The sequence below is a fragment of the Nansenia antarctica genome (assembly GCF_963989245.1).
Source record: "Nansenia antarctica genome assembly, chromosome: 2".
In the NCBI taxonomy this organism is placed as follows: domain Eukaryota; kingdom Metazoa; phylum Chordata; class Actinopteri; order Argentiniformes; family Microstomatidae; genus Nansenia; species Nansenia antarctica.
This window is the reverse complement of record NC_137675.1, coordinates 61,178,627-61,204,699: the sequence shown is the minus strand read 5'-3', so window position 1 is coordinate 61,204,699 and position 26,073 is coordinate 61,178,627. Positions and strand designations below refer to the sequence as shown.

At 48.9% G+C, this 26,073-nt stretch overlaps 1 protein-coding gene across 1 annotated transcript in view; it reads right to left on the bottom strand.

Moving 5' to 3' along the window:
- The window catches only part of dnaaf5 (dynein axonemal assembly factor 5), a gene marked incomplete at both ends in the record, with an annotated part of 33,495 nt that extends 10,261 nt beyond the window's left edge, over positions 1–23,234 (bottom strand). The window contains 9 exons of the mRNA XM_080523235.1: positions 925–1,072; positions 3,387–3,555; positions 5,196–5,339; positions 10,256–10,471; positions 11,563–11,795; positions 14,819–14,937; positions 16,598–16,722; positions 22,122–22,306; positions 22,694–23,234. Coding sequence (XP_080379361.1) covers positions 925–1,072; positions 3,387–3,555; positions 5,196–5,339; positions 10,256–10,471; positions 11,563–11,795; positions 14,819–14,937; positions 16,598–16,722; positions 22,122–22,306; positions 22,694–23,234 — 1,880 coding nt within the window. The remainder of the gene's footprint in view (positions 1–924; positions 1,073–3,386; positions 3,556–5,195; positions 5,340–10,255; positions 10,472–11,562; positions 11,796–14,818; positions 14,938–16,597; positions 16,723–22,121; positions 22,307–22,693) is intronic.
- Positions 23,235–26,073: the final 2,839 nt, after the last annotated feature.

Genomic DNA, 26,073 nt, shown 5'->3' with positions numbered 1-26,073 from the left:
CCCGTCCCCCCTCCCCCACTGAAGGCATGTTGGTATGCCCCATGTTGGTATGTTCCAGACTAGATGCCTGTGGTGGTGGATTTCATCTAGACCAGCGAGGGCCTCGTGTCCATGTGACCGATCCCTCTAACTCTGCCTCCCGTAGGGCCACTTAGGCCGGGACGGTGAGAGACACGCTGTGAGAGACACGGTAACCCACGGTAACCCAGACCCACGTCTTATATGACTCCCGAGTGTATATCGTTATGACGAGGGCCAGGAGTTTTTCTTTCCCCCCCCTGAACCGTGTGACCTGGCCCGGGATAAGACTCCTGGCCCTAATTACGAGCCCATTCCAGTTCCGTACGAGCCGTGGTCCGTCAACACCCTGTTCTAGACCAACTGACCTCCCTGCAGGAGGCTAGCCTGAGGGGGGGAACACACACTGTTCCTGATGAGGGTCCCATGTCGCTGGGGTGCTAATTTGGGGGTTAATGAGGGGGCTAGGGAGGAAAAACACGGGCCGTGCTAATGATGGGAACCCAGTCTGGGGAGATACTCAGCTGACACATGGGCAGAATGTCTGGAGAGAAATCCAAACAATCCAAAGTGCAAACATTTCTTAGTGAGTTCTAATGAGCGTGTGGAAATTTAACCTGGGCCGACACACAGTGTGACTGTGTGTGTGAATGTGTGTGTGTGTGTGGATGGGTGTGTGGACTGTTGGTGTTTTTACAGTAAAAACTTACTCACTGAACTTTTCACCTCTCCATAACCCACCTTGTCGGGGGCACCAGGGCAGGGGACTTCCTGTTTTCACTTTTTCAACCAAGTCGGCGAGTCTATGAGCTCAGTGTGTGGTTTGGAGGTATGCGCTCATGTATTTGTGTTTCTCTCTCTCTGTGTGTGTGTTTCTCTGAGTGTGTGTGTGTGTGTGTGTCTCACCCCTTGGAGTCCAGTGTGTGTTTTGCGTCCAGCAGCAGTTTGGCCAGCAGGGTGAAGATGTGCAGCCTCATCTCAGGGTCTCTGTCTGGGTGGAGGCAGCTCTGCAGCAGGGGCATCAGCAGGGGGAGGAACTCTCCTATCACTGGGCCTGGAGGGAGGGAACACACACACACACACACACACACACACACACACAGACACAGACACAGACACAGACACAGACACAGACACAGACACACAAACAGACAGACAGACACAGAATAGAACATCTATTATTAGTAATAGTGGCCAGTCCTGCAGTATGGCCATCAGGACCCCAGTGGGATGACCCTCCTCTGACACACAGTACAGACAGTACATGACAGTGTGTTACAGTAAGTCATCACAGACCGGATGGGAAACTCAGAGTGAAAGTGTTCCCAGCTCTCTCACACACACACACACACACACACACACACACACACACACACACACACACACACACACACACACACACAGACTGTGCGACAAGCGTCCAGTCTGGGATTGTGTATGTGTGATGTGTGTGTGTGTGTGTGTGTGTGTGTGTACGTGTGTGTGTGTGTGTGTGTGTGTGTGTGTGTGTACGTGTGTGTGTGTGTGTGTGTGTGTGTGTGTATGTCTGTGTCTGCGTCTGTGTGTGTGTGTGTGTGTGTGCGTGTCCCCTTGCCCTCTGAGGGCCCGGTGTGACACACAGCAGAGAGGAGAGGAGAGACAGAGGGTTTCCTGAGCCAGTGGAAGTGGTCGAAGGCTCCAGGAATGTGGGAATGAAACATTCATGCCCTATTGGAACACAGCGGCGGGCGGGCGGTCAGCGTGAAGGTGTCAGACCGGAGATCTCCGGCCATCTCACAGTTGACCGAGCGGCGGCCGCGGATATGAGAGGGCACGGCGGGCGACTGCTGCCGCTGCGGTCTGGATTCCTCCACAGTGATACATGGCTGCAGTGTTGGGCCGCCCCGCTCCCCTAAGCATGGCAGGGTGTGGTCGTTGGCACGGAGACAGTAAGGCTTTGTTATTACAGGAGCAGAGGGTGCCAGACCAGAGACAATGAGAGAACGCACGCGCTCGCACACACACACACACACACACACACACACACACAGACAACGCACAGACACGGGAGAACACACACACGAGAGAACACACACACACACACACACACACACACACACACACAGAAACAGAGACACACACACACAGAGAAACAGACACACACACACACACACAGACACAGAGAAACAGACACACACATACACACACACAGACACACACACACACACACACACAAAGAAATAGACACACAGACACACACACAGACACACAGAAACAGACACACACAGACACACACACACACACACACACACACACACACACACACACACGCACGCACGAAAGAAGAGAGCCCTAAGCCAGAATGAACAGGAAAAGTTTATGCCTGGAAAACAGGCATGATGGGAAGGTTCAAAGTCATGAGTAAGAGAAGCTGAGATATTCTCCGCTCCCAAACACCTCCAGGTGGACAGTTTAATGACAGGAAGGCCAGTGGTCTAGATGCAAAGTCATCACAGGACCCCTGTTTCCCAGAATGCTCTGGTGTCTGGCCAGAGGGGGGTCAGATGGGGCGTCGAGGGTTAACCCCCAGGGCTTTGGAGGGGGAGTGTTCTAAAAAGCAGCACACACACAAAGAGGGGAGGTTCAAAGTGCTCTTGATGCAGGGGGGGGGGGGGGGGGGGGGAGGTCAAGACCAGACGACTTTGGTCTTTTCGGGAGTCGTTTGATGTGGTGACCCTGGCTTGATTCTCTGTGGACTTAAAGAGTGGACTGGTCAGTTCTGACCTGGGGGGCTTAGGGGGACATACTTCAGCTGCTTACGCTGTTCCCATTCAATTAGGAAGGAACAGACCAGCGGGGGGGGGGGGGGGGTCCAGGATGAAAGCGTGGCAGAGGCGAGGTGCTGATGAGAGAGGAGGATTATGGGGGATATGGGGAAGTGAAGTGATGTCTCAGCACTCAGGGAGAAAGTTCAAAACCCTCGTCACCCTCCCCCTCCCGTCACCCCCCTCGAGCCCAGTCTGAGGCAGACTGGAGAGAGGGGAGGGCTTAAAGTCACTGGGCTAACTGGGACTAATGACCGTCTGTGTGTGTGTGTGTGTGTGTGTGTGTGTGTGTGTGTGTGTGTGTGTGTGTGTGTGTGTATGTATGTATGTATGTATGTGTGTGTGTGTGTGGCACTGGGATAAACAGCAGCATTTGTTGCCGTCTGTGAGTTTGAAGACAGTTTTGCATTCATTGATTCAGAGACGAGAATATATGAACCCCTATTAATGATTTATCTCCCCTGCACACAAAAAAAAGAAGAATACATATTTTATAACTGGTATCTGTAGAGAGTGGGGTTGGGGGGGGCACTAGAGCTACGCCTGGGGGGGCTGTAGTCTCACCTGACTGGACCAGGATGACCTGCAGCTGCCGCCTCTGGGGGGAGTAGCTGGTCCAGGTGGTCTGGGAGGCAGAGAGCCACTGGAACAGCTGGGTCATGTGCTGCCTGTAGAGGTCCTCCACCCCGGCCAGGCCCTGCACCCGACACACACACAACACACTCTTCTCCACCTGAGACATGGAGAGAGAGAGGGGGGGGGGCAGAGAGAGAGAGAGAGAGAGAGAGAGAGAGAGAGAGAGAGAGAGAGAGAAAGGGAAAGTTGAGAGAAAGTGATGACAGCACAGGATATAAGAGGCGTTCATCATGACTGTGTCGCAGGTTTAGGACCTCAGTCACCGACGGAAACAGGAAGCATAAACAGTCACACGGAAAGAAAAGCTCTCACGTCTTCATCCTCATGTCTACTAACATCATCTAACTCACCGGGGCCAGACTTCGACACACACAGAGGAAGCACACACACACACACACACACAAAGACACGTACACACGTACACGCACACGCGCGCGCACACACACACACACACACACACACACACACACACACACACACACACACACACACAGCCTAGTCGTAATAAACATCAGCCGAGAGGAAAGAGACTGAGTGAAAGAGGAGAGTAAAGAAGACAGTAAACATTCAGTCGTCTCCTCAGGATAGAGGAAATGACCCGCGGGGCACATGGTCACACGAAGGACACATAGACACTGTCTAACCCATGTCCTGAGTCACTGTTAACCCCCACAAGACAGCCAAGACACCCCCCCCCCCCCCCCTTGACCCTGAGCCACCCCCTGACTGGAAGCAAAAAAGCTCCTTTTCTGGGAAAACAAATGTCGCTTTTCCCCAGAGAGGCGGGTCCGCGTCTGGTAAGGCCCAAGGCCATCCCTACCCCTCCCTTCTCCCTCCTCCCTCCTCCTCTCTCTCTCTCACTCCGTAAGTCCCTGCCCCTGTTCTGTCCCCTCCCAGCCATCCAGCCATCCAGCAAGCCAGCCAGACAGCCAGACAGCCAGATAACCAGATAGCCAGCCAGATAGCCAGCCAGACAGACAGCCAGACCCTGAATGCTGGTGTGGTGGCCCGTTGGCATGGGCGTGGGTCTGTTCCCGCTCCTCTCTCCTACAACAAGGCCTGTGATTAGCCAACAAACGGACGACACCGAGTCAAAACAAAAGGCTTTTTAGAGACCGGCTTGCTGCTGTTGTCCCTTCTCCTCCTCCTCATTGGTCCATATTCTAGAATAACCACATAATGAGCGTCCTTCGCGGCAGGCGTGGCGTCCGGACGCTCGCGTGGCGCTTAATGGCAGCTGGCTGGCGGCGCTGAGTTGAGTCGATGACACGGGGGAGGCGGCGTGCTGACACATCTCCCGCCTGCGACGCGTCTCTCTCTTTTTTTTCCGAAAAAATAGGAAAAAAACGCCTCCTTTCACCCTCGGCTGGGTTTTAAAGTTCCACTCCAAAGGTGCAATTTCTGCTGCCTCTGACTAAGTGGGTAATTACAGCGTTCCCTATGCCCACTTTGAACCAGGACTCACCATGCATTCCTCAAATAACTTCCCTGCTTCACAAAACACGCTTCCAGTTCTAATAAAACTTTTTTTTTTTTTTTTAAAGAGTAAAAATGTAATAAAATAAAAAAAACGAGATAAAAGCACAGGTGAGGGAGGGGGAGTTGTTAACTTCTGGGAGATCATCAACAGAGAGGACTGTGGGATTGCTCATGAGTGCTGCAGTATAGGCTGTAGGTCAATCCAAAATAGGTGTGTGTGTGTGTGTGTGTGTGTGTGTGTGTGTGCGTATGTCCCACCTTGCTTGCCAGCTGAGGCTCGTTGGTGAGGCTCTGCACAGTGACCAGGACCTGCAGCAGCTGTAGACTGACGGAGCCACAGTCCCCCGCACACACACACAGCAGGACGTCCACGCACGACACCAACTGCTCCAGATACGGCTCCTAGGAGAGAGAGAGAGAGAGAGAGAGAAAGGTGTCTGATAAGCCCCCTTTAATAACAACTGTCATGTTGAAGATTAGAAAAACAATTATTAAATAAAAAAGTGGATGCTTCCCCCCCTCCCCCCTCCCCAACCAGGAGCTATCCTTCCATCTCTCTACGGCTCTATCCCTCTCCCTCCCTCCCTCCCTCCCTCCCTGCCCTGCCACGTACCACCTGTTCCCCCCTCTTCCCTCTCTCCCAGTAACTTCCCTCTGCCCCCCCCCCCTCCCAGTCCTCCTCCCTCCCTCCACAGTTCTTTCCACATCACACAGACACAGCTGATGACCCTACCCACAGCTCTGGGTTGTTTAGCAGTAAATACACGCCATGAGACGTTTCTTTCCATCTCCAGCTTTTCATCATTTCACCTCATCACTACCGCCCCCCCCCCCCCCTCCCCCTCCTCCACCTCCCCCCCCCCTCAGTTCTGCAGCGTGAGCTCATGTTTAGACAAAAGCCGCTCCGCTCCGGACCGAGTTCCATGGCATCACTGGGATCACGGCCTTGTTTCCTGTTTTGCTGTGGCCTGTCATTATGAAGGAGGGATTGGAGGAGGGCGGTGTAGCTGCCTCCAGGTGTTTGCTTAGGCCTAAAGGGTGGGGGGGGGGGGGGGATTGGGAGAGACGGCTCTCAGGCGGAGTCGGTGTGTGTTTGTGTGTTTGTGTGCACATTATAATAAGTTCTGTGTGTTTTGGACAAAGGACGTCAAAGCGGTCAAGTTCTTCAGGCAGACACTAGGGGGAGCACCACCTCTGTCCCGCAGCAGCAGCAGCAGGACACTTCACTGGGAAGGAACAGGAGCGCTAAGGAAAATAAATAAAGAAGGGAGCACCGAGAGGAGGGTCGGGGTGGAGGGTCGGGAAGTGCCATGGCTGCGGGAGAAAAGGGGGCTACTGCCTCCCAAGGGGATTGGTATAGGGGTGTGATGTGTGTCTGGACCTAGTCGTGTGTGTTTGTGAACACACAGGGTGGATAATAAACTTCCCCTGGAGAAGTCTGCTATGAGAGGGTGGAGGGTGAAACATGAAGACAAACAGACAAGACTCTGCCCCCCTCCCCTCTTCCTGCCTGGCTAGGGCTTCCCCCGGGCCCCCCCCCACTAACCTCCATGGACCTGTATCTCAGATTGACTCTCTATGGATGTTCTCCCTCCCACTGTGTGAACGAGCTGTGGGGGGATACCCTTTTCTCTCCACAGCGACCCAGCTACCCTGCTACAAACAGCACTACTCGGTCAGGGGTTTTCCTTGCTATGACACCACACTCCCAGGGGACACACAGCAGCAGCAGCAGCAGCAGGAGACTCTGACCCTGAGAGGAGATTGAGGAGAATGTTTTTAAAACACAAAAACAGCCATTATCTTTGGGCCCGGGCGGGAGACGAGAGGAGAGGTAGTGGAAAAAGAAAGAGCGGCGTTGTTGTAATGATCGCGTGTTCCACCTGGAGCCTGGCGAGCGGAGAGAGAGAGAGAGAGAGAGAGAGAGAGAGAGAGCTCCACACCTGGTTCTGTGGGAGCTACGCACGCTCCGGGGGCCTCCCTCGTTACACGCTGTCTGTCTGTCCTGTCTCTGTGTCTGTCCGTCGGTCTGTCTTGTCTCTGTCTGTCTGTCTTGTCCACTGCTGCTACCCCCAATTACACACACCGCCGCTTTCACCTGGCACACCAGGGAGGGGGTTCTCTGACGGCGCCTGACGTTGCCGTGACAACGGTAATACACACACATACACACACACCCCCCCCCCCCCCACACACACAGGCTGGGGCCGTGACCCCGGGTTTGTGGGCCCACAGGTGAGGCCAGCACACGTACTGTAAGCCCTATCTATGCCTGTCTATCTTCTCCTTCCTTTCCTTTCCTTTCCTTTCTTCTCTCTCTCTCTCTCTCTGTCTCTCTCTCCTTTCTCTCTTTCAAGACCAAGGTGAGTAGGCCACTGCTGTCAGCGATGACATAGGGCAGGCAGGTATGTGTGAGAGGAGGCATGTCACTATGTATGCGTGTGTGTCTGTGTGTGTGTGTGTGTGTGTTTGTGTGTGTGTGTGTATATTGGCCGCCAAAGCGCCACCAGGCCCAGGTCTCTCAGCGTTTGTACAGACAAGATGAAAGAAGACAGAACCTCACCGCTCCTCCTCCTCCTCCTCCTCCTCCTCCTCCTCCTCCTCCCCTTTGCTACTGTGGGTCAGCACTTTTACAGTGCCTTACTGAGAGATGTTCTCTTTTAACTGGGGGTTGTAAATATGCCTCTCCTTCACCTAAGGGCCTCTCTCTCTCCTTCTCTCTCTCTCGTGCCTGCGTTTTTGTGTGTTTGCTTTAGCTCTGCAGATGTGCGATGCCTTCGTTGCCACAGTAACCCGCAAACACAAAGTCCCTCAGCTGTGGAGTGAGGGTGGGTGTGTGTGTGTCGGTGGATGGGTGTTGGTGTGTGTGTGTGCGCGCACTGGGGTCGTCTCCCAAAGTCCCGGTGGAATGCACCTCTCTGCGACACACCGAAGGTGATTTATAAACAAACACCTCATATAGACTCACTGTACAGACGCAGTCCAACGCCTGTAAAACACGGTGGCCTAACCTCTCTCTTTCCTCTCCCTCTCAGTGACATAGTACATTTATAAAAGGAGGGATTTTCTTTCTTTTTTCATTTTTTCATTTTTTTAAGTAAAGCTGCTGTTCGTTTATTTTCGTACATCGCTTTCTTTCCTGGAAAAAAAAACACACACTTGAAAGAGCCCAAAAAAAGTAGCTTGAGTGCGCAGAAGCGCTATATCAGCTTCCACATCTTCAAGGGGCTCTCCGCGGGTCTCGGCAGACCAGCGTGGTTTCGCCATCACTTTGAAGATTATTTATGTTTCGTTTCTTAACTGCTTCTTTTTTGTCCAAGTCAAACCCTCGCTGGCGCAAAGGGCGCAGAACTCCCAACCTAATGTTGGGACGGATCAAAAGGCAGCGTTGTTTTCACCCGCTGGAAGTTGACTTAAAAAGCATTGAGCTCGTCTGAGTCTGCAGTTTCAACATCTTGTTTTTTGAAGCCGACATCTTAGTGCTTTATGCTCTGTGCCACAGCTGCCTCGGATGTCTTGATGGCATGACTAAAAGCAATTAAGACTTCTATCAAGAACAACCCAGCTGGACCCACATCCATGATCTGTGGCGTGTGTGTGTGTGTGTGTGTGTGTGTGTGTGTGTGACTGTGTCTGTCTGATGACTATGTCTGATGACTGTGTGTGTTGTGCGTGTTTGCATGCCTGAGTGTGTGACTTTATGGGTGTTTCGGTTAGATGCAGGGTCCTTCTCTATCCCACGTGTGTGTGTGTGTGTGTGTGTGTGTGTTATTTATGGCAGGCCAGTGACCTGGCCCTGCTCTCTGCCGTGTGGTGAACCCTGCTTGTTTTCTAAGAATGTTGCAGGTGCGTCTGAGAGAACCGCCTTGCCTCTTCCATGCCATCCTGAGGCTGTGGCTGCCTCCACCCCCATGCCCAGAGAACCAGGGTCCAGAGGTCTGCCTCCATCTGTGTGGGAGTGTGTGACCCTGCCCGTCCGGCTCCATCGCGCTCTGACTGCCCCCCCGATGGTGGATGGGTGCTGGGGAGGGGAGGTCCGCTTCCCCTTGCGTCTGTCACCGGCTTTCACCGACTCTCTTTGAAATTTTAGGGCTTGAACAGGGGGAAGGGTGGGAGGGGGGTGTTGAAGGCCACTGGACGGCTAAAAAAAAAAACAAAGCCAGGCTGCCCTTGCTGCCGCTGCCTGTGTCTGTTCTAGAAGGTGGTGGTGGTGGTGGCGGGGGGGGGGGGGGCGGGGGTCAGAGCAGACACGCAGGGGTCAGCAGAAAATTAGTGGGCTTTTATTATTATTATCCCAGAAAGGAAATTCTTTCAGGCCCCACTGGGGGGGTCATGGGTAACGGGTGACTCACTGCAGCGGCTCGCTCAGAAAATAGCCCCGTCCACGTCCCCCCCCTCCGCCAGTGGAGAGTCGTCCCCCCCCCCCGCTAGTGGAGAGCGGAGCAGAGCCGTGTTATTTTGATATCAAAGGGAAATGAATTTGGGACAAGAGGAAGGGAAGAGAGCGGCTGCTCAGGCCGCCATGGTATTTTTCCACTGAGAGACACGAGGGATGTTATTCGCAGAGAGAGAGAGAGAGAGAGAGAGAGAGAGAGAGAGAGAGTCTAAGGGCCGAGGTATTTGAACCGCTTCTTTCTGTCTGACAAGAAAAATAACCTTTTTAAATGTGTGGGGGTTACGAGAGGACGTTAGCAGTTGCGTGTGAAAGCAAGGCATTTTGGAAAATCAATTTTGAAATGTTAGATTTGGGAAAACAACATGTGCTGGACTATCCGTTAGCCGAGTCTGCATTTTGGGGGTATTACTCAATGGTAAACCTTGTGAACTCATAGTAGTGAAGGAGTAATCCCTTTTAGAAGAGACGCTTCTTACCAAAGCCCTAATGAGAGATAATTCAACTTATCTTGACATTTAGTTCAGTCATGAAAAATTAAGCCAGGACCATTTGGCTCCAACACGCTATTAACCCTACTGACGGAGCAGGAAAGTGCCTTTGAAGTCATTGCTAACACCACTAGACCAGAGTGTAGAAATAGTATGACCACACCGATATGGGGAGGCGGCATGGCAACCCTGAGATGAGTTAGTTCTGCTGCCACTTTGTTTTGAAAGAAAAAAAAAGATAAGATAAGAAAATCTACTTTGAGTAATGGAATATATTCGTTTGATATCGCTTCATACTGTATTGTTTAGAGCTGCAGATGAAGTAAGAATTTCACTGCACCGTTTGCAGTAACCCTGCTGTGTGTGGCGATAAACCGGACGACTTTGACTTTGACCTGGAGGTCGTAGGTCGTAGGTAGGAGGCGTGTCCTCACCTGCTGGGACTTCTGACAGACGTCAGCGTGGGCCAGCGTGTCAGCGACCTGCTGGAGGTGTGGCCTCAGGAGGGCCCCAGAGCAGCCCCCCAGCACGGCCGCCAGGACCATGAGGGGGGCCCAGGAAGACGCGGAGATCTCCACGTGAGCCAGGAGGAGCTTGAGGAAGACCTCTGGGCTGACGAAGCTCCCCAGCAGATTAGCAGACGCCAGACACTGCAGACAGAGAGAGAGGGAGAGAGTGGGAGAGAGGGAGGGAGGGAGAGAGAGAAGGAGAGGGAGAAAGAGAGAGAGGGAGGGAGAGGCAGAGAGAGAGAGAGGGAGGGAGGGAGGAAGAGAGAGAGAGAAAGAGAGAGAGGGAGAGAGAGGCAGAGAGAGAGAGAGGGGGAGAGAGAGAGAGAGGGAGAGAGAGAGAGGGAGAGAGAGAGAGAGAGAGAGAGAGAGAGAGAGAGAGAGAGAGAGAGAGAGAGAGAGAGAGAGAGAGAAAGAGAAGGAAATCATTAATAATCTGTCAGCTCCGAGTCCCACAGGCTTCCTCTGTAGGCAGGTGCATCCCAAGTCCTTGAGTGCAGCCGAGCCCAGCCTCCCAGGGTTAGGAGACACATACATCACTGCCGCTGTCTATTCAAAGGCCCGGCAGACTCGTCCTCTGATCCGGCCTGCGTGACATCAACAACGCAGATCAAACAATTCAACACAACAGCTTTGAAACGCTGTCGGAAGACAGAATGTGTGAATGAGAACAGTCGTAACACCTGGCGCTCGACAGAGGAAGGTAAACGCTGTTCAGCTGACACGGCACAATGACTGATATCAGCCGTCTGACTTCAGCTGGGTTTGATAAAGATCTCTAGGCTGGAGCAACAAGGTGACAGACAAGCACTGTTACATTGTAACAAGTACAACTGATGATGAAGACGATGATGATGATGATGATGATGATGATGCACTTGAAATGTACAGTACCGATGACAAGCAGATGAACTTTGACCTCGAGGTACTGTACATTTCAAGTGCATCATCATCCAGATTCGTCCTCATCTATTTCACAGACAAAGATGCGGTCCGAGAGAGACTCGACAGCTTCAATATAGCAATATATTATTATTAGCAATACAACACTACAACCATTCCCAACCTGACCAGTGAAGGATAAGGACGACATCCAAGTTTTGGCTTTTGGGCCCCTTTCTTTCAGTGGACATCATCTATCTACATCAGCTATCATGGCTTCTTTTTTTTACTCTTTAACCCCCCCCCCCCGCCCCCCGAAGCCTCCCTCCCTCCCTCCTCTCCCCTCCACTCACGTTGACGACCACCCCCTTCTCTGGGTCCGTGCAGGCCCGGTACAGGGTGGGGAGCAGCAGCTGCAGGTGTTGGGTGCAGTGGTCCTCGGCGTGCAGCAGCAGCTGACGGAGCAGCTGGGAGGTCTTCACCCGCGTGGCCTCCACCCAGTCTGTCACGTCGGCCGCCACGGCCGGGAGCAGCTTGGACAGGTTCCTCACCACCAGCTCCCTGCAGCCCAGGCCAGGCCTCTTCACTGAGGGAGGGAGGGAGGGAGGGGGGGGATAGAGAGAGAGAGAGAAACGCAGGGTGAATTGTGAACGTATGTTGTGAAGTGTCGGGGACACGAAGGAAGGAATCAGTTACAAATCTACAAGCTGCACCGTGGGGCTATTATGCTGATACCGCATTTTGGAAAGATTACGGAATGTTCCGTTTTAAAAAAGGCTTTCCAGAATGTAAGTTTCAAAGACGGTTTTTGCTACTCCATAATTTTTCTGGGATTTCTGCTGTCCAGTGGACTGGATCCCACTCCAGTCTAAATCCCATTTTCCAGACACATCTTTTTTTCTTTTTTTTTACGATAGAGATTTCCTCTCCAGGGGACTTGTCAGAGCAAGTGGAACACATTCTCAAATAGCCCTTCAGTCCACACCCTTCATCCCTCACTCCCTCTCTCACTCTCTTCCCCCTTCCCCCCTCCCTCCCTCCCTCCCCTCCCTTCCAATAAGCCAGCTAATGAGAGAGGAAGAAGGGAAGGGGGTGATAAATCAGACAGAAACACACAAGAGGACAAGACAAAACAAGCCCATTTCTGGTCGTCTCGGTGTCTGACAGTGACCCTGTCAGATGGGGAAGGAGGGGGGGGGGGTGGGGGGCTTGTTTGGATTTACGACTGCGGGAGAGAGAGACCTTGTCCTCTCTTTTCCTGTCCTGGAGCACGGCCCCGTATCCATCAGAAGAGTGTCACTCAGGGTGGGACTGGGGACCAGCAATGGGGGTCTCTGACTCTGACTGACCCAGATACAGTATGAAGTAAGAGCCGCACACACACACACTCACACACACACACACACACACACACACACACACTCTCTCTCTCTCTCACACACACACACACACACACACACTCACACTCACACTCACACTCACACTCACACTCACACTCACACTCACACTCACACTCACACTCACACTCACACTCACACACCTCTCCCTATGGGCAGGGTTGACCACGTTCAGGTTCAAACACATCCATGGCCCGAGGCCCAGGCCTTACTATCTCTCCCCGGCATCGCAGCGCCTTCCTACCTGAGCCGGCTACACTGTCATTAGGACCGCTCTCTACCCCTGCTGCACCGGAGCAGAGACTCCAGCCACTGCACCTGCACACTTCCCCCTTAATAACCCCCCAAAACCCTCCTCTAATAATCACTCGGAACGGTATTTTCGGAATTCGAACTTCGCGACAGTCCGACACCTCCCCTGCGGTTCCACTGATGGGTAGTAATGTTGGGAGAGTATGACGTCAACAGATATATGCCCAAAGTATGGGGGGGGGGGGACCAAGACGTAGTGCTATGCAGTTATTGACTTAAGACCAGGAGTTGTTTCCCCCCCCCCCCCCCCCCCCTGAACCACGTGACCTAAACAAGAACACATCTTGACACTTGGGCGGAAGAGGCTAAAACTAAAACAGCCCTGGTCGGGTCGCGGGCCGGGTCAAGGGAACCTCCTGGCCCTTAAGTAAAACACAATAAACGACTCTCGCTTGTATAGAAAAGAAACAGGAGGCAGGGAAGAGGAAAAGGCAGGGGAGGTTCTGTTCATAAAGAACGCCCGCTGTCCACCTGCTGACGGCGGTGGAAAGTCACCGCCAGGACCTCTCCTTCCTCCACCCCAGGATACAGGGGCTTCCTCATTACACTGCTGACAAACGTTATTAATAGGTGGTAATAAGGGCTTGGGGAGGTAACAGGCAGGGTTTTGTCCCACCGTAGGCGCCCTTCCAGCTTCTCACAGAGAGGTGTGTGTGTGTGTGTGTGTGTGTGTGTGTGTGTGTGTGTCCCATCTGGAAGGTCTTCTTTCTACCCAGCCTGTGTACTTGGTGCCATTACTCAAACCCGACCCACCCCTTACGGTGATTCCTAAGGCACAGGTTCACCTCTACCCGTCAGTCTTTGTCTGTGATTGTAATTAGGGTGTTCTGAGACGATGTGTCGACAATAAGCAGCTATCTATCACACACACAGTGTTTCTGTCTATGAGTAAAGAAAATCCCGTTATAACCTAGCCTAGGACACCTACCTATGACGCAAGAAATTCCTACACACCTTTTTTACCTTGTTTAAAATATGATCAGGCATGACGTGAAATGAATTCATATGTAATATTATATCCCATTAGAAGAGGGATCCCTCAGTAAGGGCGGCATGTAGCCTACGCAGTCAAACACAATGTAGGCAGATGGGAGTCATGAGGGGTAGACCCCTAACACAGCTGCACTCCCACAATGCCAACCATCCATCATACCCTCCAAGGACAGCGACCAATAAAGGGAGCTGAACTGCATCTGACCCACTTAGAGATCCCATCTAGACCATCTAGACCCGTAAAGCAGCGAGGGTAGTGGAGAGTGACGTTAAACCAGAGAGTTCAAAACTTTAAACCAGAGTTCAAAAAGCCCAAAAGAGGTCACAGACCTCTGTTATAAACCATAGATTGCCTCTTGATTTCATATAAATACACTGAACATGTATCGATAAATCGTTTGAATTCTTCTCTAACAAGGTCATCCTAGGTTCATCCAAGGCCACCCGCAATCACTAATAACCCGTCCACAACCGCCTGATAGTGATAAAGTGAACATCTGAGGCCCGAACCTAACCCGCAAATATAGAAAATGCGCTGTAGCCTACAGTTCTCTTTTTCTGCCCAAGTTCCCAAAGGCATTTGGTGATTGATTGGCGCACGTTAGGTTTACCCACTAATGCCAGATCCAAACAATAAAAGAAAAGCCTCAGTGTTGCCAATAGATATGAATTACACAAGACTTATCTATACATTAATGGATTTTTGTTTTGTTTTCTCTTTATTCAACCCACCCGCCACTCATTCACACAATGATGTCCTGATATAACCAGGGACTGCGGGTTAGGAGTCAACACGTGCATCACTACAGTAGGTAGTGAGGGCCATTACCGCCTACCTCTCTCTGGAGTGGGAGCAGTAGCAATTCAGGTGACTAAATCCTCTCCGTTCTCTCTCAGGGTTACTCACCTCCTGCAGGGTAGAGAGGAGGCGGGGTCATGAGGAAGTCCATCTTGTCCTTCAGATCCTCCTCGTTCTCCTGCTCCCACTGGGAACCTGTCCGTCTCCACAGGTCAGCAGCCAGCCGCCTGGAGGCCACAGAGAGGAGCATTTACAATCAGTCATACAGCTAACCACCTTACAAAGGCTACCCCCCTACCAGCACAGCTACTGCCCCTTTAAGACAAACAGGCATACCACTGTCAGACTTGAGGCTTGTTGAGTGAGCCTGTCCCATTCTAACACAACATCTACTGTATAAGCAGGTAAATGGTAAATGGACTGCACTTATATACACCTCGTTCCAAATTATTATGCAAATTATATTTTTCTCAGATTTTCCTAAATAGTCGATGCAAATGACAATCAGTATAATTTTCAAGTCATCAACCGTTAGAGTATAATTCAAATGTTATTGAACAAACCTCCCAATGATAACCATGAGTTTCTCTCCTTTTATGCCTATAGCAGCCAATGACACAGAGGTATTCTTTGCAGCATGACATGGTGCATTGTCATGCATGAAGATGATTTTGCTACGGAAGGCACGGTTCTTCTTTTTGTACCACGGAAGAAAGTGGTCAGTCAGAAACTCTACATACTTTGCCGAGGTCATTTTCACACCTTCAGGGACCTTAAAAGGGCCTACCAGCTCTCTCCCCATGATTCCGGCCCAAAACATGACTCCGCCACCTCCTTGCTGACGTCGCAGCCTTGTTGGGACATGGTGGCCATCCACCAACCATCCACTACTCCATCCAGGGTTGCACGGCACTCATCAGTAAACAAGACTGTTTGGAAATTAGTCTTCATGTATGTCTGAGCCCACTGTCATGCTGCAAAGAATACCTCTGTGCCATTGGCTGCTATAGGCATAAAAGGAGAGAAACTCATGGTGTGGCCCCCATCTTCCCCTGACCTCAACCCTATTGAGAACCTTTGGAGCATCCTCAAGCAAAATATATATGAGGGTGGGAGGCAGTTCACATCAAAACAGCAGCTCTGGGAGGCTATTCTGGCATCCTGCAAAGAAATTCAAGCAGAAACTGTCCAAAAACTCACAAGTTCAATGGATGCAAGAATTGTGAAGGTGATATCAAAGAAGGGGTCCTATGTTAACATGTAACTTGACCTGTTAAGATGTTTTTGTTTGAAATAGCTTTTGATTTCAGTAAATATGACCTCCTAATATGACCTCCTAACCCTAAATTCATCAAATTACCATTTTTAGTTCTTTACAACCTATAAAATGTTTTGAAACTCTGTTGTGCATAATCATTTGGAACAGTGCATTTTGAGTTTTTTATTTTTTTAAAAATACTGTTATCATTGGGAGGTTTGTTCAATAAAATTTGAATTATACTCTAACGGTTGATGACTTGAAAATTATACTGATTGTCATTTGCATCGACTATTTAGGAAAATCTGAGAAAAATATAATTTGCATAATAATTTGGAACGAGGTGTAGTGCCTTTTTTGCTGCTCCAAAGCTGCTCCAAAGCGCTTTACAATGGCCTCTCATTCACCCATTCACACACACATTCATGGGGTTCAGTGTCTTGCCCAAGGACACTTCGACATGTGGCCAGCCGGGGCTCGAACCGCTGATCTGCCAACCTTGTGATCATTAGACGGCGACTGTACCTCCTGCACCACAGCCGCCCACAGGTATCTGATCAACACACTCAAATGTGATGTTTTGTACGTGGCAGTACAGTTCAACCCCGGGGCTTGTCGTAGGTACCAACCTGATCTCTGGGATCTCGTCACCGAGGCTGCTCAGGAGGAGGGGGACGAGCTTAGGGAAGTAGGAGTATCTGTCCCTCAGATGGAGGAGCCAGTCCCCGACCACCATGGTCACAGCTTTTCTGGTCTGGAGGAAAGATGAGAAGGGGAGCATAACTCTGCACCTCTGTCTTGTAAGGTCATTTGTTTACTTTAGATAGGATAATGATTAGGGTTGGGTACCGAAAATCGGTACCGGTAGGTACCGGTTACTTTACATTCGGTATATACTGTACCGAATTGCAAAGGAGATTTCGGTACCTCATTTCGGTACTTTTCTATCTCGCCCCCTGGTGTCCGGTGTCATGCAACAGTCAACTGTAACATCGTAAAGTTTGCAGACGACACCACCGTGGTGGGATGTATCTCGGGGGGGGACGAGGCGGCGTACAGGGATGAGGTAGAGCAACTGAGCAAGCTGTGCAAGGTTAACAACCTGCTGCTAAACAAGTCAAAGACCCAGGAATTCATCGTAGACTTCAGGAGGAAAAAGTCAGAGATCCAGCCCCTGCTCATCGACGGAGAGAGCGTGGAGAGAGTCTCAACCCTCCGATTCCTGGGACACAACATGCGGGATGACCTGGCCTGGAAGGACAACACAAAAGGCACCATCAAGAGGGCACAACAGCGGCTATACACCCTGAGATGCCTCAGGAAAGAACACAACAAGCAGGAGATACTGGTGGCCTTCTACCACGGCGCAGTGGAGAGCATCCTCACCTTCGGCATCTCCAACTGGTTCCACAGCTGCACAACAGTGGAGAGAAACGCGCTACAGAGAGTCGTGAGAACAGCACAGAAGATCACCGGCGCCCCCCTCCCCTCTCTGGAGGAGCTGTACAACACACGCTGTCTCAGGAGGGCCTCCAAGATCTCCAGGGACCCGACCCACCCTGGGCACGTACACTTTGTCAAGCTGCCCTCGAACAGGAGGTACAGGACCCCGGCCGCTAAGACAAACAGACTGAAGGACTGCTTCTACCACAGGGCCGTCAAGGCCCTGAACACAGAAAAGGCCTAAGTTCTGGGCCCAGGACAGTCCGGACGGATTGTATGGCAGCTAGTGCTGAGGCACAAACATGTACATTTTCAAGCCTGCAAACTGTGACACTTTAAAATATTGTGAAAAAATACTCTTGTGCAATATGACAACCCTAGTTGACTATCTGTGCAGTATAGTACAGTGGATTGTGTACATAGCCTTTATTGATGTAAACCAGCTCCTTACCTTCTTGTGATTTTATGCTTTTATGCTTTTTCTAAAATGTTTTTTTTTTCTTCCCTTTCCTAACACCAGGGGAGCCACCCCTCCTAAATTTCGTTGTTTGGTACCTGTACTGTAGCAATGACAAATAAAGTCCATTCCATTCCATTCCAACTGGTGACTCGTGACGTCACATCGCCTGTTAAATTTCCACTCAGTGCGTGTCGTGGTAGTGAGCTGAGCAGTTGTGTTACGAGTTAAGAAGAGTGAGTGAAAGCATATATACTAAATTATTATATTATCTGAATTGTATTATTATTATTATTATTATCATCATATTATTATCGAATTTCGCTAGCTAGCCTAGCTACGAGGTCACCGAGAAGACCTCACAACAAAAGCTCCAACAAAATTGTCTCCTCCAGGCTGTCTACTGCGCTAGATAAAGCAGGGGATGACGCCATTTCTGTGGCTCCAGCTGCAACACAGCGAGGGCTGCGTTCATAAATTCGCTCCGAGAGCGCCGGAGCGCACACTGGGCTCAACGTCATAAAGGGACTGAGTAATTTGATTGGACAAGAGGCGTTCCACGAGTGCTGGTCGGATTTCCTGAGCGTATTTACGAACGCACCCCCAAACAGTTCAGACAGTAGTCAGGAAAGGTGAACACACACACACAATCGCGTTTGTGACCACCGTTGCAATTCACCTGTGTTTATCTGAATCATCCCTCTCTCTTGGACGTGACAGTCCTTGAAATTAATGCCAAATGGCCTAATGATCATTTATTACTCGATTCGCGCTCAGTGTTGTTTTTGATTGATTGATTGAAAACTTTATTAGAAGATTTGCAGAAGTAGGTACATGAAAGTACATATTACATACATGGTCAACTAACAGGATAAAAACCCAAGAAAGCCACTGGCTTATTTCAATTGGGGTCCTTGATTCTCAATTCATCGTTACATGTAAGACAGACAAAAAAAACTAGTACTATCTACTAGGGGTGTAACGATACATCGATTCACATCGATGCATCGATTCATTGACTAACGATCTGATTACATCGATGCAATGTAAAAACATCGATCTATATCGTCATCTTATGCGCGCAGAGAGAGAGAGAGAGACTTGAAAAAGATACGAATGTTTTTCATTTTTGATGAGAGACAGTAAGTCTATCCCTTTTAATATATATTTTGGAACATCTCTCTGAACCAGGGGAAGTGAACATACTCGCGGTCGCAATGAGTTCGCATTCACCGTGTGTGACTGTCTACTCTGGCTCGGCTCCACTTCTCGGCTCCTCCTCCTCTCGCGTTCGGCAATCTCCGGTGATCTTCGGAAATGTTCGGCTTGTGTGAGTGCGTCTAATGAGAGTGCGTCTAACGGGAGTCTAATGGGCGAATACATTGACCGTTTTGGACACCAAATATCTTTTTTAACATCTACTCTTCGAGGCGAATCCAGTCAGACCAATATCAGACCTGCTGGACGTGTGTGACACGTGTGTGGACGTGTGTGTGTGTGTGCGTGTGTGACTGGATGTCTCTCTGAACCTGTGTGTGTGTGTGTGTGTGTGTGTGTGTGTGTGTGTGTGTTAATGAGCTGTATGTTAATTACCACTTATTACAATTGATAATTGTGTTAGATTGGCATATGATATCGCGTCATATCGATCATATCGTCATATCGATCTTGAATCGAATCGAATCGAAATCGTATCGTGACTGACATTGTGATATCGTCAAACATTGTATCGTCATACAAACAAATCGATATAATATCGTATCGTGATGAAGCTGGTGATTTACACCCCTACTATCTACAAGATAATACAGACAAATAACTATTACTATCTACAAGATAAACATACATCCATCATGGGAAGAACAATACAACAAAACATAAGGTATGTACAGCGGGTAGGACAGGTGGGGACATACACCACCGGTGGGGGCGGGGGACAAAACACAAAGTATGTACAGTGGGTAGTTCGGGTCTTTTAATCTGATTTTTGATTTAGAGGGTCCAGTTACGGATTGCAGCCTCCTGTAAATGTTTTTTGAGAGTGGTTTTGAAGGTGGGCAGTGTTTTGCACTCCTTTAAGATTATAGGAAGGGCGTTCCACATTTTTACTGCATAGTTTGCAAACGAGTTTAACCCCTTGTTTGTGGTGCAACGCGGTTGAACGTGGTTCGTGGAGCTTCCTCTGGTGTTGTATGTGTGGACGTTGTTCACTTTTTGGAAGTATGTTGACAGGTACTTGGGTGTCTTTGTGGTGTAGCGTATCTTGAAGACCAGGCCCAGTGCAAGCTGCTGCACTCTGTCAACTACTCGTAGCCAATCAAGGCTCAAAAAATGAGCAGCGGTTAGATGTGTCCTAGGGTTGAGGCCTAGCAGAAGCCTAACCAGTTTATTTTGGGCTGTCTGGAGTCTTGTTTTATGGGCCTTTGTGGTTCTATAGTACCATGATGTTACGGCATAGTCGAAGTGACATTGAATGAGAGCTCCTGATAGGGTCCTCAGTGTGTTTTTACTGACAAGTGAGGATATCCTGTACAAGAATCTAGTTCTATGGTTCACTTTTTTGATTACTTTTGCTGCCATTTTATCTCCGGAAAGATTTGCCTCTAAGATGGAGCCCAGGTATGTAATATCCTCTTTTCTTGTGATATTAATGTTACCCACTTTTATTTTAAAATTTTCAGCCTTTCTGAGTTTAGATGGGGATCCATATAGGATGGTTTCAGTTTTACCTAGGTGTATTGATAGTTTATTGTCAGCTAGCCAGATGCAGATTCTACTCAGTTCAGTGCTTAGCGCTTTTTCCACCTGCAATACGTCCCTGTCAGAGACCAGCAGAGCCGAGTCATCCGCGAACAGGAACAAATTGCAATCACATGCTGATGACATGTCATTCACATATATTAGGAACAGTAAAGGTCCCAATATGCTTCCTTGTGGAACGCCGCAGGTCACTGGGAGGGGGGGGGACAGTGTTCCGTTCACACTAACCACCTGTTCCCTCCCCTCTAAGTAGGATTGCATCCAGCTCACCGATGTTCTATCGAACCCAATTGCTTTCAGTTTATCTAACAATATGTGGTGATCTACTGTGTCGAAGGCCTTCTGGAGGTCCAGCATGACCATGCCGCAGTACTTGCCCGAGTCCACCTCATGGTTGATGTGGTCGTTCAAATAGAGAAGGCATGTGTCAGTGGAATGGGATGTTCTGAATCCTGATTGAAATTCATACATCAGATTTTTTCCGGTAAGGTACCTATCAACCTGTTCATAAACTATTTTTTCCATAAGTTTCGAGATGGAATTAAGAATAGAAACAGGTCGGTAGTTGCCTGGGTCTAATTTGCTTCCTTTTTTATACAGTGGGGTTACCCTTGCTATTTTAAAGTCAAGGGGGACGTGTCCCTGTTTGATGGAGAGGTTTATTATGTGGGTGATGATTGGGGTAATGGAGGCAGCTGAGTCTTTTAGAAATCTGGCTGGAATATTGTCATGGCCCGTGGCCTTTTCTGAGTGTAGAGCGCCCAGCTTTTTAAACACCTCATCGTTTGACACCAAACGCAGCTTGGTGCATACGCAGCTCTCCGCGGACAATCATCGGTATATCTTCTTGTAAGTGCTACGATAACATCCACGGAAATATCAAACAGAACTAAACTATAATCGAAACAAGCCAGTGGTATTATATATAGTCAGTTATAGGCCTAGATGACGAGCAAACAATATTTGTTTACGGTACTTTATGTTTATAAATCAGTGCCATTAGACAATTATGTAAAAAAAAAAAAAAAAAAACTAATAAAAAAGTCAAGAGAGGTGTCGTATTTTGCCAGAGAAGGCAAATATGCTGATCTTTTTGCAAAAGAATTGCTGAGGTGGGAGTTATTTTAATTTATTTTAATTTGAGTGTATATTTCACTGTAATATTATATATATGTATATTGTGCCTCAGTCAGCAGGAGTTTTATTTCCATTTATTTTAATTTGAGTGTACATTTAACTAATATATATTGTGCCTCAGCAATAAAAAAAGTGAAAAGCTGTTTAATGTTGTCGACCGTGTTATTATTATATGTCATTTAAAAAAAAAAAAAAAAATACCGAATTAAGTACCGTTTCGGTACCGGTACCGTTTTTAAAGTATCGGTTAGGTACCGGTACCGGATAAAACCCAAACGATACCCAACCCTAATAATGATATGAGAACATAACTGCCGGTAAACTGTCCCAGTCTGAGTTAGAACCCCAGTAGTTACCTTTGGAGACTCGTCAAACAGTCTTTGGGCCAGGTGAGAGAGCACGTCATCCACGTTCTTCCCAGTACCATACTGAATGACCGCCCATGTGGCCTCGATGACCGACACCCGGACAGCGGAGTGCTGGTGAGACATGGTCTGCATCAGGGGCTTGACCAGACTCTCTGCCTGCATGTGGAAATGTTCTGAGGGGAATAAGAGGCCCATCAACACAACAGCATAGAGGAAAGCAAGGTGACTCACATCAAAAGTATAAACTGGTAACAAGTACATCTTGATAATAACTACACAAACACATCATTGCTTTCAGTATTGATACATGCCAGGGTGCTAGTATTTCAACAGGGAACAGCATTGCTAATGTAACTAAATAAAATAAAAATAAAACATTTTAAAACTGACACAGTGCGCTTTTGCAAAAACATGGCCGACAGGCCTGCTACCATGGCAACACACTCACACAAACTCTTAGCTAGCTAGCTAGCTAGCCATCTCTCTAACTAGAAGCGCACACACACACACACACACACACACACACACACACACACACACACACACACACACACACCTACCTGGTACACTTTTTGCTAATTTCACAGTGCATTTGCAACTCTCCCTTTTGACGTCTGGAAAAGGGTCGACGATAGTTCTCTGCAGTATCTTCATCATGTCGTCGAGATACGGAGCTAGCTGCTCCCCACACAAGTCCACGACCAGGACCAGCACCTCCACCATCGACAGCCTCAGTTCCTCCGCCGGCTCCACGATCTCTCTCCCACCCAGCCGCTGGGTTAGAGAGGGCATGAGATAAGGCAAACACCACTCTGGTCGATTGACACATCGAATGAAATCTCCGATCATGTGTATGGCAATCTCCCTGCATCTCTCCGACTGAGGATCTGAGAGGCTTTCCAGCAGGGAGGGCAGAAGGCGGGAGAAAACATACTGTAACACTCCGCTTGAAAGCCCTTTATCGATGGTTTCTCTTCTGATTGATTCAAGCGCTGATTTTCTCAGTCTCTTGCAGTCGTCGTTGAGAATATTCAGATATCGGGCAAGTACTCTCACAATTTTAGCTCCAGCAGCTACGTCTCCTGCCGCCATCGTTGCCATTTTCAATGTTGACATGGCAACCAGCAGAACTACTTCTTCTTCTTCTTCTTCTTCTGTTCGAATTTCCGGCAGTGTAGACGCTTTCGCGCATTACTGCCCTCTACAGTTCAGATTGATACTCCGCTCTGCACTCTATATCCTCTTATAGAGGTCTGTCTTGTGGAGGAAGGACAGGACACTTCTCTTCACAGCATGCTGCTCCTTTCCCCGGCTGAACAGGGACTTGTACTCCACAGTGGGTATCCCAATATTGGCTAGTTCCTCACATAGCTGAGCTCTTTCTGTCCTGTATTTCTCACACTCAAATAGGACGTGGACAACAGTCTCTGCTCTTCCACATTCACACAGGCCATCCGGGTGTTTTCCCACTACTCTCAGGCAACTGGCTAGCCCGCAGTGCCCAAGTGTTAGCCGAGTCAGTTTGACTGAATCTCTTCTGTCACCTTCCGTGCATACGCTCCCCCTTTTGACAGATGCCTGCGCTGAGAAATACAGCCTCCCTCTCTCTTCATTATTCCACTCCTCTTGCCACTGTTTCTCAAGCCCCTCCTTTATGGAACAGTAGAACTCAGGTTTTCCCAGCAGGATTCCCACATCTATGTGCTGCCTCTTGAGTGACATTCTGGCCAACTTGTCAGCTATTTCGTTCCCCTCTACCCCTGCATGCCCTGGGACCCAAAGGAAGCCTATATCGACCCCCACTTTCTGTGACCTATACATGCTTATCATGGCCTCATTCACCAGGTCGGCTCTAGCTCTAGATGACCCACTCCTCAAGGCCATCAAGGCGGCAGCTGAGTCAGAGCAGATTATGACTTTGCTTGGTTTAACTTGTTCAATCCACCAGAGTGCCCAAATGATTGCCATTAGCTCTGTGGCAAAAACAGATGCTCCGTCTGTGACTCGCACAGCAGAACTACGACAAACAGACATCACTTTACGGTAGCCTTCAAAACCAAGAAAACGTTATGTGTGTGTGTGTGTGTGTGTGTGTGTGTGTGTGTGTGTGTGTGTGTGTGTGTGTGTGTGTGTTAGGAGTCCTAGAAGGATGACTATAGTAAGTATTTGACTATAATCACTCGTGCGTTTGAATATAATATTGATGAGATCATATTATAATTGTATCAAACCAAGAACGTATACAATCTTTGTTTAATCTTCGGTTTGTGTATGTGTGTGTGTGTGTGTGTGTGTGTGTGTGTGTGTGTGTGTGTGTGTGTGTGTGTGTGTGTGTGCGTGCGTACATGCGTGTGTGTGTGCGTGTGTGTGCGTGCGTGTGTGTGTGTGTGTGTGTGCGTGCGTGCGTGTGCGCGCGCGCGCGTGTGTGTGTCTGTGTGTTCACAGCCATCACATGTCAATTACGATAAAAGTCAGTGACAGATTATGATTTCTGAAAATATGGCTGAAAATAAACATCCAGCCAAGCCACTGTGTGGCCAATTCAAATTTGCATGATGTGTGTTGAATCGTAAGACACTCCACATAAGGCATAAGGGACAACCATGACATAATAATCATTTACAACATTTCATGTGTGAATACATAAAACATCTTCTTGTTGCTGGCCTCCAGAGCAGCTTTCTTTGCGGTCGAAAGTGACAGCCTGACGTCATTGGGACCGACGCAGAGCGCCGACGCAGAGAAACGGAGGCAACAGAAGGCTGCGTTCGTCAATTTGCTCTGAGAGCGCCGGAGCGCACACTGGGTTCAACGTCATAGAGCTACCAAGTCATTTGATTGGACAAGAGGCGTTCCGTGAGTGCTGATCGGATTTCCAGAGCGTATTGACGAACGCACCGAACAGAAGCAGTCGCAGCAGCAGCACCACCCTACCTACGGAGAGACGACCGTACCTTGCAGGAACATCCTTAACTGAGCATCACCGGAAAAAGAACGGTAAGAAGAACAGTTTAGCACGAAATGATCTGATCATCCTGCACAAACTCAACCTCCTGTTTATGTTTCATAATAATTAATAAGCCACGCTCAGATCATCATTATGTGTTGTTGCTTTCAACCATTTAGAGTATTTATGATCCAATATCGCGTCGTTGTAATAGCTACTGCTACACTACAGTGGCTGTCATGACTTCACGGAGGAGGAGGAGGCTGTGAGAGTCTGATGGCGCTAGTGTTTTCTTATCTGATGATGCTCTAAACACTTCTAGCTGAACAGGTGCTCTTATGAGCTAATGCCTGGCTACATTTGATCTCACACTCAGTTAATTCTATAAAAGCTTGCCAATGTTAGACCGTTCTTATAGATACTACTAGACTAGTCTGTAAACAGTAACTAAGCCAGATGAGCTTCCTAGCTCTCAACTCAAAAAGTCATCCTAGTAACGAGGTGATGTTTGCTGATGTGTTTGCTTTCTAATGCGGAAGTGTATTTCTGGAGGCTGTAAACATGCAGTAGGCTAATCTCTTTCTCTGATCATCTAAAGTTTGACTTTTTTTTTTTTAACCCTAGTTTAAAGTAAAGTAGTTTAGGAAAATACTCTTTTTTGATACTGTTATTTGATATTTATCCAATAGGCTCATCAATGTGTTTTTCATACTTGCTAGTTATGTCCACAAGATTCATATTCCATTGAGGATACAGTATAGTACCGTACAGTTAATTTCTATTTGATCATTACACTTCTACAACTGAATGAGACACTGATGCTGTCCACCTGTACGGGTACTGAATATGATCTGACTTATAAAGAATGCCGTTGTTTTTGATAATGCACATGAACATCCGTGTTCATCTTCATCAGCAAGCACTATAACCTTAGCTCGAGATGAATCTCTGGTTAAGACACCCAGCATCTATCACCACATCTAGGGGAATGCA